General features: G+C 35.5%; 1 protein-coding gene across 1 annotated transcript; it reads left to right on the plus strand.

Annotated features, from left to right (window-relative positions):
* The first annotated feature begins 1,686 nt into the window (after positions 1-1,686).
* Positions 1,687-7,108, plus strand: LOC135833043 (uncharacterized). Its single transcript, XM_065346650.1, has 4 exons — positions 1,687-1,858; positions 5,210-5,950; positions 6,031-6,424; positions 6,516-7,108. Exons 1-4 carry the CDS (start codon positions 1,847-1,849, stop codon positions 6,938-6,940), a joined length of 1,572 nt encoding a protein of 523 aa, XP_065202722.1. The 5' UTR covers positions 1,687-1,846; the 3' UTR covers positions 6,941-7,108.
* Positions 7,109-18,258: the final 11,150 nt, after the last annotated feature.

The raw sequence follows: 18,258 nt of genomic DNA on the forward strand, positions 1-18,258 counted from the left end.
TGGCACTTTTTACAGTCTTTACAAAAACGTAGGATTTGTGGTAATTTTGGCAAAGGAGAAAGGTTTTTTTTAATAGTTGTAATATTAAAAAAAAACTGATTTCTGTTTACAATTTTGACAAAAATGAATTTTTTGCAACGAAAAAGCAAGATTTTCTGAAAATTTTGACCAAAAATAAAAGCTTATCTGTAGTTTTTTATAAAAACCCCCAAGATTTTTTTTGGCAATTTTGATAAAGGAAGAACTAGCCACGTTAATAATTCTAACAACAATCAGACTATTCTTGGCAATTTTGAAAAAGAAATGTACCCTACTCTGGATTTTTTTTCAGTTTTCCAAAAAAGGAAACTTTTTGAGAAGTTAGACCACAAAACGAATCTTCTCTGCAATTTTGACAAAACATTCAACTTTTGTGCAGGGGAACGCATGGGAATCCAAAAATGCATTGTAGCAAATTTTACTGGATTTCATAATTGTGTATTTTTTTGGGTTATTTCCAGCAACTTCATTGCATTTTCAAGTGTTTTTACATCATTTTAACAGGTTTTGGACACTGTTTCATGAGTTTATAGAGAGTTGTCGACTTGTTGCATCATTATACTTGATAAGTATTCAATATTTTTTCATTTTTTTTTTTTTTTTTTTTTTTTTTTTGGAAATTCTCAGCAACATTCTATCACTTTTGGTCACTGATGATTCATAAAATGTTTCTAAAAAAAGTATCAAAATTGATCGACCAGATGTGAGGTAATTGCCCTACTTTTCAGGTTTTTTTTTTTGTTTTTTTCGTGTCACTTCCAGAAATTGCAAAAACGGCAAGTCTCACCACAATTTGAACAATTCCACGAATGCATAATAATTATCTGCCTTTTTAAAAGTTAGGTAGGTACCAGGTACCTATTCCGTTATCAATCTGTACTAATTTTTTTCTGTATTTTTCCTCCATTGCATAAGAGAAAAATCACGAATCACCACATTAACTTCAAACTGACACATGTTCGCAAAAATTCTCAACAAATCGATTGAATAAACTTGTACATATAAATCGATGAAGGCTACAGAATAGGTGAACGATTTATTCACACTTCCTCATCCAAAACGAACAAAACATTCACGTCGTAGAAAAAGCTCTGAATAGCCAAAATTGTCGAACTTTCCAATTGTACATATACATATGTAGAAATTGTAGATATACTTGCTGTCAACATTTAAGTTGTTAAAAATGATACGAGACGATTGTAGTCGAATTATTTAGCTATCTGAAACGATCATTTCCGGTCATTTATGTCACTTTTACGTACCTTCATTCACTCGAAACACGACACAAACACCGATGCTAATCTATCCAAGTTACGAAAAGCAATATCGCAGATGATAGATCTAGTAGCCGGTCGAATGGACCGAAAAGTCGAACATGTACTAAGAGCTAGTAGGTAGGTAGGTATAAGATGAATAGATGTCAGGTGCAATCATAATTCGCATCGAATATAGTCCGACTGCCGGCTTCGTGATGTACCGTATTTGTGCAACATAATATCTAGTGTAATTCACGCTTCTAACCGGGGGGCATGATGAGGGTACTAGTTTCAAGGTTGTCCCCCTGAACTGTCAAGCTCCCACCATGATCGCCGATTGCTTACCAAATTAGAGTACTACCCTGATTTTTTTTTTCTTTTAATAACGAAATATTGTGAAGATGTACTTATATATATAACAGGTACACGAGTTATAGGTACATATAATTCAAACTAAATGTACCAATCGTGTCACTTTTACTAAGACCAATATCCTCGTACATGATATTACGAGTTCGGTGTTCAGTGCGTTGTGAATAATTTTGTTCGATATGTTTTTAAAGGTTGGTGATTTTCAATTTTACATGTAGATTTTTCGTATTATTATTGTGATGTGTTTTTTTTTGTGGTGTTTTATGGATGGATTTTTTCCCATATGTGTGGTTTGTTTTGGGTTTTATTGTAATATTAATTTGATAGGGAGTTGTATTAACGGCGAATTGTGTATGCAACTTAATTAACGTGTGGTTTTATTTTGAACGAGTGCTGGTTTGAAAATTATATTTTGTCGAGGAATGATTTTTTCCAACCTAAACTCATGAAAATTTTATCCTTTTCTTTAAAGTTAGTTTGAATATATTTGCATTGAAAAAATGATTTCCACATTCTCATTTTTACTCATTTATCAAACATGCAATGATGATAAATTATTCGAAGGAATTTAAAATTAATTTTACACGTTTTTGTTCCAGCTTCTTTTAATTTTCAAAACGTACTTATTTATGACTGTGAAAGAAAAATCTTGAAAAATTGTGCTCGGTGTTTCCATTTCTATGAACTTTTAGTTTTAATGTTCTTTTAAAACACAATTACTGATTCATTTTGATATTTTCAAAATTGTTTATTAGTCATTTTGACTATTCTATTACCAGCTGTTTTCAGCTGTAATGATTTTCAATTTGTATTATATACTTGGGGTAAATAACTTTCACAACTTCTCTCTATTTTCTAAATTTCTTCCAATTTTTCTAGAAAAAAAAAAATGTTGGTAGTTTTTCTCGTCTCTTTTGCGTGTGCGGTTTTTTACGTTTTAAAAATTATCAGATTTTTGAATTTGTAGGGTTTTGTAAAAATTTTCCCATTCTTTGTTCAATTTTTTTCAATGTCTATGATGTTTTTGAAAACTTTTTTTCCTTCTGTATATATCTTTTCGTTATTTTGTCACATTTAAATAAGTTTTTTAACACGTTGTGCAAAAAAAAACAAGAGAGATTGTGGAGCATAAAAGTTTTCCTCTTGTACCTTATCTGATTTTGATTTTTTCAAGTAGGCTTCATTTTTAAGGTAGTTCGAGCTTCGAGCAAAAGTTCAAGAGAATAATTTAAATCAATTTTTTGTGAGTAAAAAGTTGAGCTTTTTTTTAGTTTTTTTTTCACGTGATTTAAGTATTTTTTGAAAGATAAAATTATTCGGTTGTCTTGTCAGTTACTTTATTTTTGACTTCTCAAATTGATGATGGTGTTTTTGAACCTCTTTTGAACACACCAACAAATGCTTGGATTTTCCAGCGTTTAATGTGCTGAATTTTATTTTAGTTGTTTTCATGACAGTTTTCTAAAAATTGGAAAATCCAGAAATCTGTTAGGTTAAAGGCTTTAAAAAAGGCGAAAAAAATCATCTTCAATCGACTTTGGTGTATCAAAAATGGGACATTAAACCAAATTTCAACTTTTTACCTCAATTCTATCAAATTTTCATTTTTTCATAGAAAATGTATTGTTTGAATTTTTCAAAATATTATCAAAAATCAATGTGTGAAGTTCTTTAGAAAAAATTATTTTTTTTCTTTACCAATCTGGAGCTAAGCAAAAATCTAGACCGCTTTTTCCCGCTGTTTTACAAAAAAATTCTTAATTTTTACTTTTTTCCCTCAAAATTCTGTGACCCTTAAATTTTATTGCTCTCTGCGGTTGCTCAATTCGTGTCATTCTTGACTGAAAATAGCATTAAAAAATGTTAAATTAAAAGTATTTCAAATGAGAGTGAAGTTGGTCCCTGAGTTGTCGAAATTGGGGCTCTTGGATTCTTTTGTGAACATTTCGAACTTTTTCACCAACTAAATTACCTATCACATTTTGCCTCATTTTTCAGTAGTCTCGTTCTCTTATTGAAATGAAAAAATCAATTTTCAACTTCAAAAATAGATTCGTGGGTCAAAAATCGATCACGACCGATTATCAAATCTTGAAAACAGATTCATGTGCGATTTTAAACCGCATACAATCAATCATGTTCGCACTGAAAACATTTATTTTCGCCTCAAAAACAGTTCCGGATGAAAAATCGATCATGATTAATTATCGATTAATCGAATGTCAGAAATCGATTCATTTGCGATTTTCGGTCCTGCATAATGAGTTACGTTTGAAATGAAAAAAATTAATTCCAGCTATGGAAATAAACTTTCGGGTCAAAAATCGATCGTGATCGAGAATCGAATAATCGAATCCCAAAAATCGATTATTTGTGAGTTTCGATTCAGTTATGACCAATCATGTTTTGAAATTTAAAAAAATGAATTTCAGCTTTGAGACCAAATTCAGTGACAAAAATCGAATGTAGGTAATCATAATCAAAAATCGATTAATCGAATCCCAAAAATCGATTTATTGGCGATTCTCGATCCATATGATCGAAAATGTTTAAAATGAAAGCATTAATTTTAGCCTCTGAAATAAATCTACACTTCTGGGTAAAAAAATCGGTCATGATCGATGATCGAATAATCGAATTCCAAAAATCGATTATTTGTGATTTTTGATCCAATTACATATGACCAACCATGTTTGAAATGTAAAAAAAAGTAAATTTCAACTTTCACATTGCACTGCTGGTCAAAAATCGAATGTACTCAATAATCGAATAATCGAATCCCCAAAATCGATTTATTAACTATTCTCGATCTGATATGATCGAACATGTTCAAAATGAAAGCGTCAATTTTAGCCTCTATAATAAATCTACACTTCTGGGTAAAAAATCTATCATGATCGATAATCAAATAATCGAATTCCAAAAATCGATTATTTGCGATTTTCGATCCAATTATGACCAATTATGTTTGAAATGAAAAAAAAAAAAATCAGTTTAACTTTTACATCGCACTGCTGGTCAAAAATCGAATGTGATCAATAATCGATTAATCGAATCTCAGCAATCGATTTATTTGTGATTTTCCATCTCAAATGAACAAACATATTGTTCGAAATGGAAGAATCAAGTTTTGCTGCCAAAATCAACTTTTGAACCCAAAATTGATCATAATCAAAAATCGATTAATCGAACTTTGAAAATCGAATGATTTATCGAATGTGTTCAAAACTGTTGGTTGTTTTGTTTCGATTCATCTTGTACAAAAATTACCTTTTTTTCATAGGGCAATGTTTTGAAAATCGATTTTTCATTTTCGATTTTTGTTAATGAGTGTTCGATTTTTTTCAAGGCAGTTTTGGCTTTTGTGAGAAAAAAATGTACCAAAAAAATCAGTATCTCCAATTGATTAATATTTGATTTACAATTTGGTCACTGCAACTGTCTTTTCATTCTTGAAAACATCACATAAAACCCAAAACAACTCACCTCTTTTTACGTACCTTCCCCGAACATCCACCCTCTAAACCAATTTTCTGCCTCAGATTACCTCATTGGCCGTCCTCTTCGCGGTGCTGGTCACAGCCGAACCGCCGATCTCAGGTTACGGAAGTCAACGTGGTAGCAACGGTGGATCAGGAGGCTACGGTGGAGGTAACTCATACTCAGGTTCCGGTTCCGGTTCCAGTAACGGAGGTGGCGGATATGGCGGCAGTAGTTCACCATTCGGTAGCCGAGGAGGTTCCGGTGGTTATGGCTCGTCGGGCCAGGGTGCCGGAGGTTATGGTGGCTCAGGTCAAACCGGAGCTTTAGCTAGTCCTTACGATTCGTCAAGCTCGTCTGGATCTCAACCTTCGTACGGAGGTCGATCATCTCTCAGCAGCTTGGCCAGCAAATACAACGGATTATCCGGACGTAACGGTTACAGCGCCGGTAATGGTAGAGGATCTGCTACTAGATACACTGCTCAGTCCGGTTCTTCCAACGGTTACGGTGGTTCTGGTTCTGGATCTGGATCTGGAGGTTACGGTGGCTCGGGATCTGGTAGCAATGGATATTCAGCTGGTGGATTCGGATCTCAATCCAGTGGTTTGGGTGCTGGTAGCAACGGAGGCTACGGAAGTGGAAGTGGAAGCGATGGTGGATACGGTGGTCAAGGCAGCAATGGAGGTTATGGAAATGGTGGATCAAACGGTGGTTATGGTAACGGAGGTGGCAATGGATACGGAGGTAGCGGTTCCGGAAATGGAAATGGATATGGTAACGGAGGAGAAGATCCTTTATCTGTGAGTATAGACCTTGATTTGAATTTATAGAGATAAGATTGTGTGAGGTTCTAATTTCCAAGTCGTTGTTTTCATATCAGGAACCAGCCAATTACGAATTCTCTTACGAAGTTGATGTACCCGAATACAACTTGGAATTCGGACACAGAGAAAGTCGTCAAGGAGATGAAGCCAACGGATTATACCACGTTTTACTGCCCGATGGAAGAACTCAAATTGTAGAATACGAAGCCGACCAAGACGGTTATAAACCAAAGATCTCGTACCAAGAAAGTAACACTAATGGAAACGGAGGTGCCAATGGTCAAGGAGGTTTTGGAAACGGTGCCGGAGCCGGTTACGGAGGTGCTAGTGGAGCTGGATCTGCTGGAGGTTATGGTAATGGAGGAGCTGCTGGTTATAGCGGTGGTTTCGGAGGACCTGGAGGAGCTGGTGGTTACGGTGGTCAAAATGGCGGTGCTGGATATTCCGGAGGTAAAAATAACGATTCCACTTTAAATCTACCTAGTTGAACATTTCACAATGAAATTTGTTATGTATCAATCGATGTGTTCCCCAATTACAGGTCCATCAGCTGGTGGATTCGGCAGTGGATCCAACGGAGGTTACAGTGGCAGCAACGGAGGCGCTGGAGGCTTCGGTGGCAGTTCTGGTTACAGTGGTAGTCAAAATGGTAACGGATATTCCAGACAAGGAGGTTCCTCCTTCGGTGGAAACGGTAACGGTAACGGTTACGGAGCTTCAGCCCATAGTGGCGAAAGCTCTTACGGCGGTTCTAGTGGATCAGGCGGCTCGGCTGGTTACAGTGGTAGCTTAGGAGGTGCTGCAGGTTATGCTAGTTTCCGTAACTCTCAACAATCCGGATCTTCGTCCAGTTATGGTCAAAATGGAGCTGCCGGATACGCAGCTTTCCGTAATAGTCAATTAGGAGATTCGGCCGGTTACTCGAGAAACGGTGGAAGCGAATCGGAGTCTGGTGGATCTTATTGAAAGATCAACTGAAGTGTGTGTTTTGCTCAATTCTCCACTAGCTACAGTGTGTTTACCATATCGACTGCGATCTTATTATTTATTACGTTATTTATTTATTTTTTTTTGTACCAGTACAAAGTAACAAAGCATTTGTTATCGATAATAAAAATATTTTGAAAAAATTCATTTTGAACGGTTTGATAATGGGAAATTCTTGCCTGGGAAGAATCGATGCGATGATTTAGTTTACATCTGTGTGATTTGTATTGCATATTATGTGAGGAATGAAGGAATTGAGTTGAACGTGTTCGTGTTTGTGATTGATGAACTGGTTGTTTCCGAATGGTGAAAGGCAGTCGTGTGTTTGAATTATTCGGTCGAGTTTGTTGTTTTTTCTCAGTAATTTTCAACAACATATTTGATGCCTTCGTAATTCTGAGTATGCAACTTCTTTTCCACTTGTTTAGAGCTGGTATCGCTGGTGTTGGGATAGGTCAGTATCAGTTAGCAAAGTGATTGCTTCCGGCGGTATAGCGTTATTTTAAGTACACTAGGTATTCATCATCAATTCATCATTTTTTATTTAAGAAAGTATTATTATTACGAATTTACCACTTGAATCGGCCGAGAAAAGAGTTTATCAATGTATTTATACTCGTGTTCATTACCTATGAAAATCACCAACACACATTGTTAAAAATGAGAAACTGAAAAAACAGATTTAGGAGCGAGCTTGGGCATTGATTCAGATTTTAATTTTTGCTTTCATTTTGTGTGTTGATCCCAAATTGAGTTTGGGAGAGGAGAAGGAGGAGGTAGAATTCCAAAGTAGAGAAAATTATGATTTGGGTGTCTAAATGTAGATTTTTTGAGTCACTCGTTGTGCTACTGATAATTTTTTTTTTCACTTTCGCTTGACTTAAATTCAGGCCCAAATGTTACGAAAAGGCGACTAAATTTTAGATTTTGAAAAATTATTTTTTTGAGTATCCCAAGTTGGAGTTTTTGTATGCGTTTCCTTCAAATTTTGGATTTTCCCTTTTTTTTCGACCCTTAAATATGTATTGTGTCCAGCAAAGCGGAAGTTAATTTCAAAATTTTAGGAAATTGTCCACTTGAATATTAACAGACTTTTGGAGTAGCTGATTTAAAATTTTGAGTGCTTATATATTCTTCAATTTTAGTCCAAAATGGGCCCAAAATTCAAGTTTTTTTTAGGAGGCGGGATGTGTTTGTAATTGCAGTCAAATTTCAGAATTTCAGGAAATTAAAATATGGGTACTTGGACCTACATCGGAATGCAGATATTTGGAGTCGTTGAAGTGATTCTTGATATTATTGTCATGTCGATTTTTTTCCTGAATCCCGATCCCAAATTAAGTGGGCCTACGTCCAAAAGAGGAGGGGGTCAAGTTTCAGGATTTGTAACTACATATGAACTTCTGAATACTTTAAATTTAATTTCAGAAGAAATCAACAATTAGGTGCTTCAATAAACTTGAAAATTTCTTTTGTTGGATCATTTTTAACTACTTTTCACATTTTTTCAACTTTGAATAAAATTTCAAACTTTTCCTCCTTTTGACAATTTTTTTCATGTTTAAAATCATTTTTGTGTAAGTAATTTTTTCTCGTATTTTTTCACATTTTTATTATATTTTTATTTAGGTTCAAGTGATTTTAAATGTTTTTTGAACCCGTTGAAGAAGTTTTTTTTTTTTTTTTTTTTTTTTAAAAAAACATCAATTCTTTAATTATTTGCAGACGAAAAAAAAAGGAAAAAACTTTGAAATTCTGAGAAAAAACAAAATATCTAGATAACAAAGAATTTTAAATTTTCCAAATTTGATTGAAAAAAGCACGACTTTTCAGTTCTGCTGAAAAACGAGAACTTTCCATAGAAAATTGTTTCGATTTTCGAATGTTTCAATAGAAATGCAAAAAATGGGGAGGGGTCCGGTAAAAATAGGTCCATTTTCGCTCAAAGAGAATAAGATGAAATATTCCAAAGTTTAATTGATGAATTAAAAAAAAAAATACAAGTTTTTACTGCTTTATTGCCAAACAAATAATGCATTTTACTCACAATTTTGGCAAAAATTATGTTTCAATGAGAGAAAGACAGGAGAGTCAAAACTTATCCAAGTCTGCGCAATTTTTCTAATTTTAAAGAAGACGTGAAAAATTAAAGAGAAAACTTCAAAATTTGGAAAGAAAAGAAAAGAAACAAAAAATTCAATGTTTTGAAAAAAAATGAATACGCCAAAATAATGTTTACAGTTTCAACTTGGGAAATGGGGACAATGGGGTTCTTTTAAGACCAAGAATTGACCTCCGAAGTTTCAAAGGGTCATAGTTGAAAATGACAGAAAAGTCATTTTTTTGGAGGGGCATAATATGACCCCAAATGAACGAAAAGGGTTCAAAATCATACCATAGGTTAGTACCTCTACCTTCATTGTGATCAACATTTCCAAATTTCAGCTTTCTAGGTCATTCTCATTCCATTTAAGGTGGGAAAAACCACATTTGACCCCTATTTTTGACCCCCTCACCACTAAAATTGATCTAGGGGGTCCTAATTTTCAGCATACAATGGGAGGGTGTTCCATGCGTACTTATTGCAGGTTTCAACCTTCCAACCCTATTTGACTTTTCTCTGGGGTCAAAAACGTGGATTTTTGGTCTATTTTACGTGTTTTTTGACATTTTTAGGAACGCCTACAGCCCCTCCAATTTGACATACAGAGTTCAAATTTTCACAGAATAATGGGAGGATGTACCCAAATTGCCTTTTGCCGGTTTCAACCTTCCAACCACATTTGACCCGTTTCAGGATCAAGACAGGTTTGTTACCATATTTTTCGAAGAAGGAAGAAGAGAGTTGGGTGAAGCCCGAGAGGGTGCAGGGGGACTCCCCCCCGAATATATAAGAAGGAAACGGTGGAAGGAGAGAGTTGGGCGAAGCCCAAGGATCAGGCAAAGCACAGGAGCGTAGCGAGAGTGCAAGTAGTTGAAGCGAAGCGCAGAACATGAAAAAAAAAACATTTATAGGAGGTAATTGGTTGAAGCCCAAGGGGGTGTAGGGGGACTGTGTCTCTTTAGGATGGGCAGTGGTTTTGAAATATGTTTTTTTTTTTTATCATATCTGACGCAGCTTTAATCAATGGACAATCTTGAACGAAGAGACGTTTCCATCATTTAGGTAAATTGGGTCTGAAACTGTAGTTATAGGTATCATAAAAGAATATAGTTTTTCGAAGACTTGCCATTGATTCTGATTTTGAAACTCGTTTCATCTCTTGAACAAACTTTTTTTTTTTTTGAAGATTCGCTCATTCTGATTTTGAAGTCAGTTTTTCATTAAAATTAGAATTGAGCTCCCCTCCTTAGAACCTCAAAAAGTAGCTCGGAGCCTATATTTTTGAAAAATGAAATATAGGTAGGTAGTTAGGTACCTAAGAGAATGTAGGTGTTCGGAGATGTTGTTGATAATGATTCCGAAATAAGTCTGACTCCAAAATCAGAAATTAATGATGAAAGGTGAGTTCCATTAGGGAAAATATACAGCCCATGATTTCGAAAAATATGTGCAATGAATTATGATTTTTAGATCAATCAAATTCTACAATCAGAATTAGTGTTCTTGAAAACTCGAATTTTGGAAATCAGCCTCCTCGAAAACGTATAATTCGCCTGAAAGTGATAAACTACTTTTCTCATTACTCGAAATGCTTTTTTCAAGATTTTAGGCCCTCGAGTACTTTTTGAGGCTTGAGGTTTGGAGGCCCAATTTTTTATGTAGGGTTGAAATTGATCTCAGAAGCACAAGAAGCATCCTCGGAGTCTCGAAACTCAATCATCATATTTTTGAAATTTTGGACCCCGATGAGCCAGCTAGATAGAGGACTATTCTGGCACTTTCTTAGAAGGGGGTGTAGGGGGGATTTAATGCCAAAAGATGCCTCCTACAGGCACCTCGCATTACCTACATACTTACTTATACTTGTTGGAACTTGAGAGACTTGGAAAATAACAAATAAAATACGACTTGTGGAAACTATTTTTATGAAAAATATTGCGAGTACATTATTTACATTTAGAACTTTCAACTACATAGGTACTTGAATAATTTTATTTGGACCATTTAATAATCTTAAACTGCTTTGGCGATGCCTATTTCGCTTGTTTTTTTTTCACCATTTTTACAATGTTTCGATTAATTTTTTTATTGGTAATTACTTCTACATGCTCTTGATTAAAAGAAGTTATCGAGGTTTAGTGGCCTTTCTATCAAGAGCTTAAAATTAAATAATTTTAGAACCTCTGACGTGGTAGTATTGCAACAATAAACGTACTCGAAAACCTCGTCAGAAATGCCTTCGTCATCATCTTGTTTTTTTTCATACCATTTCTTTACATCACAGGCCATTTGAGTTTCGCATGCTTTAATTTTTGGAGCAGCGTCTGGCGTGTTATGCAAAACTATCAACGCTGCTGCCTTATTTGCTTTCTCGTAAAGTAACTTATACCATATAGTACTGGAAAATTGACTATTAACTTGGATTGTTGTTTCATACTTGTCTTTTGAATCAATCGCCTTGGTGTAAATAGTTAATTTCTGACCACTTGTGTCCATTTGTTGGGCGATTTTTTTAATCGCTTGATTAACAGTGATCATCAATTTTTTTAGGTTGTCCCATAGAGGAGCTACATTGATGAAATGATTTACAGCATTTCTCCATACTCTCAGTGCCACGTGTTCTCTCGGTACTATGAAATTTTCGATCATTTTGAAAGATTCCTAGTAGCGCCATGTTAAAAGATCAGAGTTTAATATAATTTTATTTTTATTCAAGAAAAGAATTACTTTTTTAAACTCCTACCTCATTTTGTGCGTGAAATTTCTGCTTCAAATTGATGAAAGTATTCGCTTCAAATAGTATAGGATCAGTACTGATTTCTGTATCTCCTCCTGATTCGCGCTGTAATTTTTCTTCGTCATCGGTAAACATTTTAGGGGTCATGATATCGTGTTTCGTCCAAATGGTTTTTCCATTCGTTGTATCGACGCAGAGATCATAAATTTTATGGAATTGAGGGAATACATTGCGACCTGATGCATTGAGATCCAAAGCTTTTTGAAATCTTGCGACCAAATCTGGTTGATCTGGGTTTTTTTGAAAATCTCTCATCAGCTTCCAAGTCCCGCAAGCCTACGCATAGTAAATAATTACGTACATAATAAAGTTACCTAATCATTATTACAACAACTTCAGAAAATAATGGTACATTTTTTCTATTTGATAAACAACAATAAAATTATTTTTGCGATTTTACTCAAAACATTTGCTGAATAAGTTTCACCGTCATAGGTACTTCTTGGAATGTTTTAGGGTTGATGTGGCTAGCTGAAGAATCAAATGCATACCTATAGATACGTATTCTCTAAATCTGAAATTTGTTGTCAAATTTCACTGTAAAAAAAGGCAAAATGTCGTGACTGGGATAAACAGTGAAAAAAGTACCTACTGATAAAAACAGGTACCTATTTAAATTTTTTTTAGGTAGGTCTAGGTACCTACTGCTGACCACAGTAGGTTTTGACTGATCGATACAGTATAATATGTACTTCATTTTTGACTGATTAATTCAATAAATAATTCACATTTGACTGATAAGCAGTAAATTATTTACTGAAAATTCAGTCAAAAACTAACTGCTTTTTAGGAAGGCAAAATGTCGTCAGATCCTACTGTTGAGCAGTGAAATTAGATTGTTTCTTTAGAGTGACAAGCAGTATTCATTCGCTGAAATAGTAGGACGATTTAAAGTTGAAGAATTGTCCTTGAAATAGGTAGCTTTTTTGAATTTTTAAAATTTTTTTAAATTTGCTATAAGCCCAAGAATGAACTTCAACTTTTGAAATTTCGGTTGCAGGGATTCTCTGTTTTGAACCATAGCTTGGATTCGTTCAAATCGAAGAGGAGAAGGTTTTCTTGTTAGAACAAAAGGTAAATCAGGTTTATACGATGGATCACGATTCCACTCTTACAAAATGCGTTTTGGACTCTCAGGAGCCCATTTTCATTGGTCTTTTTGAATCAAACCACATCGGTGTTGGTAGCTGCGTGAATATAATTAGATAAGTGGGTAATTCTCAGAAAAAGGGTCGATTTTGATGTGCATAATTTTGAAAAACGAAAATCATTTTTTTGGAAAATTTCAAGTGGGAATCATTTGTATATGTGTCCCAGATCCCTTTTCTAGTGTTGGCCTCAATTCAATCCCCCCCACTGTGGACCCCGGCCCCCCCTAAAACGGCGATAATTAGAATTCGACCCTCATCGATGTGTAATATGTCGATTGACATGTTTTCAAGGTCGTAGAATTCGAATCTGGAGTTATTTTTTTTGTAGAGGTGGAGGGTGAGGCGTGGGGAGGGGGAAAATGTCAAATTTTGCTTATATTATCGTGTAATATGTCGATTTATGTTTTTCAGGCCGCAGAGTTCGAATCTGGACTTATTTTTTTGGTAGGGGTAGAGGTGAAGTGTGGGGAGGGAGAAAATGTAAAATTTTGCTTGTATTATCGTGTAATATGCCGACTAGCGCGATAAAAGTACAGCTGTCTGAAATTTGGCCAAGTCGAAGGACAAATGGGCGCTGGACAAGTCGAAGGACAATCTCAACGTTTTTTCGTTTCTAGCCTTACCTACTGGACATTATTCGATTTTTAACACGTAATAAATGTGTACTTATCATGTAGAATAACTTCCCGTGCTCAATTATTGGTTTTGGCGGGTTCATTGGCGTAAATGAAAACACCAAGCCGAAGGACACAGATTTTGCGAAATATCAAAACTTCACAGATAAGTACGATCAGAACGAGCTGTAATGTAGTTTTTAAAAAGAACGGTGCTGGGTAACATTTCTATGAGAACAGTGAACCAGTGCAGCCACTCACCAGAAAAAAATGTTGGATTGGGAAGCTACCAAAAATAATTGAAAATTGCTCGAAAATTTGCGCAAAAAGTGTGTGACAGTTTTCAAATGTGAATTGTGAGCTTTCTATAGACTTATTGCAATTGCAATTTGCACAATAAGAGACCTTCATGTTCTATGATAATGAGAATGTTTCAATTTTTCCAAAAAAAATGAAGTTCATGACACTTTATAACATTCATTTTCAAAAACATGATGTGTGACAGCCAAGTCGAAGGACATTTGGGGTATAAAATCAAATGTACACCAATGAAAGGAGGGTCTAAAAACCTCAATACCATGTGTGAAATGTGTGCGGGGTCATTCTTGAATGGACCAAAAAAAAAAAAAAATTCATGCTAAAACCGTTGAGAAATTTGCCATGTACACGAATTTTACTTTTTTCTGAGAGTTACCCAAGTACATACATATTACATATGACACAGTCACATACGTAAAATCCGATTCCGAATCTTTTGTGCTCTGGCGAAGTTTCGCATATTACTTCATCGCTTAAAAATTTCCGGATGTGTAATTGAAGCCACGGTTTTGGTTGCTCTGTGCAATATTTCGGCTGATCACTCGGCATTTCTTTCCAAAATAGGCAATACTTCGCTTGAGGGAAAGTTGCAGAAAGCGTATTCAAATTACTTTTATCTTGATCCGTTTCAGCAGGGCAGAATGTTCTCATATTTGCATCACTTATTGATGGAATATTATCCAGTGGCAAGTGATACGAGGTTATGTGGGAGTAGTGTAATAAAAACGGATGGAACTGGTTTTGAGCATCTGTTGTGGGCAGTGAAAAATTCAGAATTAAGTTGTAGCTGAATATAATGGTACTGGTAGATGGACAGAAGTAATTATACTTAAGTATTGGGGAGGTATATTATATGTACAGTTATTTCAGTTTTTCCAATTACGCAAGTAATCGTGTAAAATGCTTACCTACAGATACACTTTTGAATAGAATTACAAAAATGCAGATGTGTGGAAGAAAAAAGTTCATTTTTTTTTTTTTTGCTCAACACGTACCTTCACAAAAGTTTCGTAGGTAACTTATAAAATGCGGTTCTTCGTTGCGATTGATGCTTTATATTTTATCGGCTAGGTATGTTTCGTGAGTCGTAGGTAAACATTGAAAAACATTGCGCATGCATCGATTATGCCAGATGTTGCATGGTAAACTTACTTAGTACATATTTTCCTCAATTCTGACTTACGTTTTTTAAAATTTATGAGCTCGATGTAGATTCGTTTTTGCGAAAAAATATGAATTTTTATCTTACGGGTAGGAACGAATTTTGAGAAAATTGTTCTTAAATTGATGGAGGGTGTCCCGATTACATTTTATGCGACTTTTTGGGGCTCTCAGGCTGAATAGAATTTTTATTGTAGATACCACGTATTTTTACAGCTTCATCAAAATTGAAACCAAAAATTAATCTGAATTTTTAGGAAGGCTTGAACCCTTCCGCTCAAAAACGTCAATCGCTAAAAAAAGTGTTTATGTGATGTGATTGAATCTCCTTCCATTCCTTCCCCCCTTTCTCTCTCTCTCTCGCGCTCTCTTCTTCGCTCTCTTCCTCCAAGTGTGTACTTTTAGGAGTTATTCTTATACTTCGTATTTTCCTCAGCATTTTCAAGGTAGCTACTGACTCACAAAAGGAAGAGGAAAGTGAAATACAAATTAAACTATAGATATCGAAAAAAGGAATGCCCATAGATAGATTTTTAGAGCGGGAAAATAACGTAAAATAGTGAAGCTGAAAAGGAAAAAATTGGTACATCAATTTTTTCTTCGGGAATGTGTTCAGATGGACCCTCTGAACTACCAAAAAAAACCGACCCTCCTACCCCTGGAGCTAATTTTTTTAGGGGGCTAAAACCGGTTGCGATTTACGTATTTTGCGTTTTACTCCGTAAATATTAGGTTTACGAGAAGAACTACCATGACAAAAAATGTTCCCTTTCAAATTCTCGACAATTACCCATCCCTCAAGGGGGATGCCTAAAAAAAAGGTGGAAAGGGTAGGTGTTTCAAAAAATGTCAGTCCAATAAATTAATCAAAGGTACCATTTAATATCATTCGTTTTCGCTCAAATTTTTTTTACAAAGTCACTCACCCAACTACTAATCAAACCATCACTGATTGGTCTTCAACCCTCCCTGTGGGTTGGTGGGGGGTGCCTAATTTTTCAAGTAACACACAACTGAATCATGTATTCGAAAAACGAATCTGGACGTACGATGTATCGAAGAGTATGTTTTCGAGGTCGCTGAGTACGAATATGAACTTATTTTTGGGGCCCAACCCCTCAAAGCCCCACTGTGCCCCAAAAAGAGGGTTAAAATTTTGAAAAATCGCGAAGAGTCGATTGATATATCGAATGATATGTTTTCAAAGTCGCTGAATACGAATATGAGCTTGTTTTTTTTTGGGGGGGGGCAGTCAGGAACTTTGCGGGGTAGAGCCCGAAAAATAAGTTCATATTCGTATTCAGCGACTTTGAAAACATATCATTCGATATATCACTCGACTTTTCACGATTTTTCAAAATTTTAACCCTCTTTTTGTGGCACAGGGGGGCTTTGAGGGGTTGGACCCCAGAAATAAGTTCATATTCGTACTCAGCGACCTCGAAAACATACTATTCGATATATCACTCGAATTTTCAAAATTTTTCGAAATTTTGACCCCCTCTTTGGGACACAGAGGAGCTTTGAGGGGTTGGGCCCAAAAAATAAGTTCATATTCGTATTCAGCGACCTCGAAAACGTACTCTTCGATATATCGTACGTCCAGATTCGTTTTTCGAATACATGCGATTCAGTTGTGTGTTACTTGAAAAATTAGGCACCCCCCCCCCCACCAACCCACGGGGAGGGTTGAAGACCAATCAGTGGTGGTTTGATTAGTAGTTGGGTGAGTAGACTTTGTAAAAAAAAATTGAGCGAAAACGAATGATATTAAGTGGTACCTTTGATTAATTTATTGGACTGACATTTTTTGAAACACGTACCCTTTCCACCCCTTTTTTTAGGCATCCCCCTTGAGGGATGGGTATCTAGAGTAGTATCAAATTGTCGAGAATTTGAAAGGGAACATTTTTTGTCATGGTAGTTCTTCTCGTAAACCTAATATTTACGGAGTAAATTGCAAAAAACGTAAATCGCAACCGGTTTTAGCCCCCTAAAAAAATTAGCTCCAGGGGCAGGAGAGTCGGTTTTTTTTGGTAGTTCAGAGGGTCCATCTGAACACATTCCCGAAGGAAAATTGATGTGCCAATTTTTTCCTTTTCAAAACCGCTATTTTTCCGGTCTAATTAGGATGGATCGCAAAAAAAAAAAATGGGAGGATTTTAGCCACATTTAGTGAACCTCCTTTATATTGAGTTGAAAGTCATTCAGAATAAATTTTCGCTCCGGAGGTGGTCCTGGTGGAGAGGTAATGGGTCTTATAACAGGGGACATTTTCGAAAAATAATGTGTTTTTTTTTTACTCTGACTCCTTCCCAGTCTGTTTAGTGAAAGATGACTCGGCCTCAAAAGATGGTACTTATTTGAGCTGCTGCTACGACCTATACCATTGCCTGCAAAATCCAATACCACATATACTTAGATATTCGTCTGAGAGATTGAAAATTTGCAAATTGCCTATTTTTGGGTAGTTATAATCGATTATAATCGTAATCGTTACACCTCTGGGTGTTACTCCCATTCATCATTCTTCATACTCGTATAATCGGTAAATCAAGTTAGCTAGCTGGGACTTGATAGTTTGACGAAAACGTGATTTCGTAGAAATAAAATAGGATGACAATTCTTTTATACTGACACATGAACCATAAAAATCAAGTTCAAGGGGATAGAGTGAAGATTTTCATTTTTTATGATCCTACGTATAATATCTACGTTGGAAACGAACATTCGACCAGAAATTCGATTTTTTTTACTGCAATAAGGTGAAGTAGGTATACTCAATACTGGTATAGGTAATAGGTAAGGTATGTAATATATCAAATCTGCGAGTGCCATGACTCATGAATATGCATCACCTACGTACGTATACTGTGCACACACAATACAGTGTAGATATGTCTATGTATACACAATTACACATATGGGAAACGTCTTGCGTTTAAAAACCTGCACTGAATTGATTTGAGTGCTACGAGGAGCGTTCAAAAACAACTGACGATGAAACGATATTATTTATTTTTTTTAGAAGCGGCGAAACGATGGCAGAATCGTGTACGGTGGATTTTTTTGTATCAATAACCACTGTCAGTTGATTCTTGATAGTGTTTGTGTCTCCTTAGGATAGATAGTGGTTTTGAAATCATTCAGAA

The sequence above is a fragment of the Planococcus citri genome, chromosome 1 (assembly GCF_950023065.1).
Source record: "Planococcus citri chromosome 1, ihPlaCitr1.1, whole genome shotgun sequence".
Taxonomy (NCBI): domain Eukaryota; kingdom Metazoa; phylum Arthropoda; class Insecta; order Hemiptera; family Pseudococcidae; genus Planococcus; species Planococcus citri.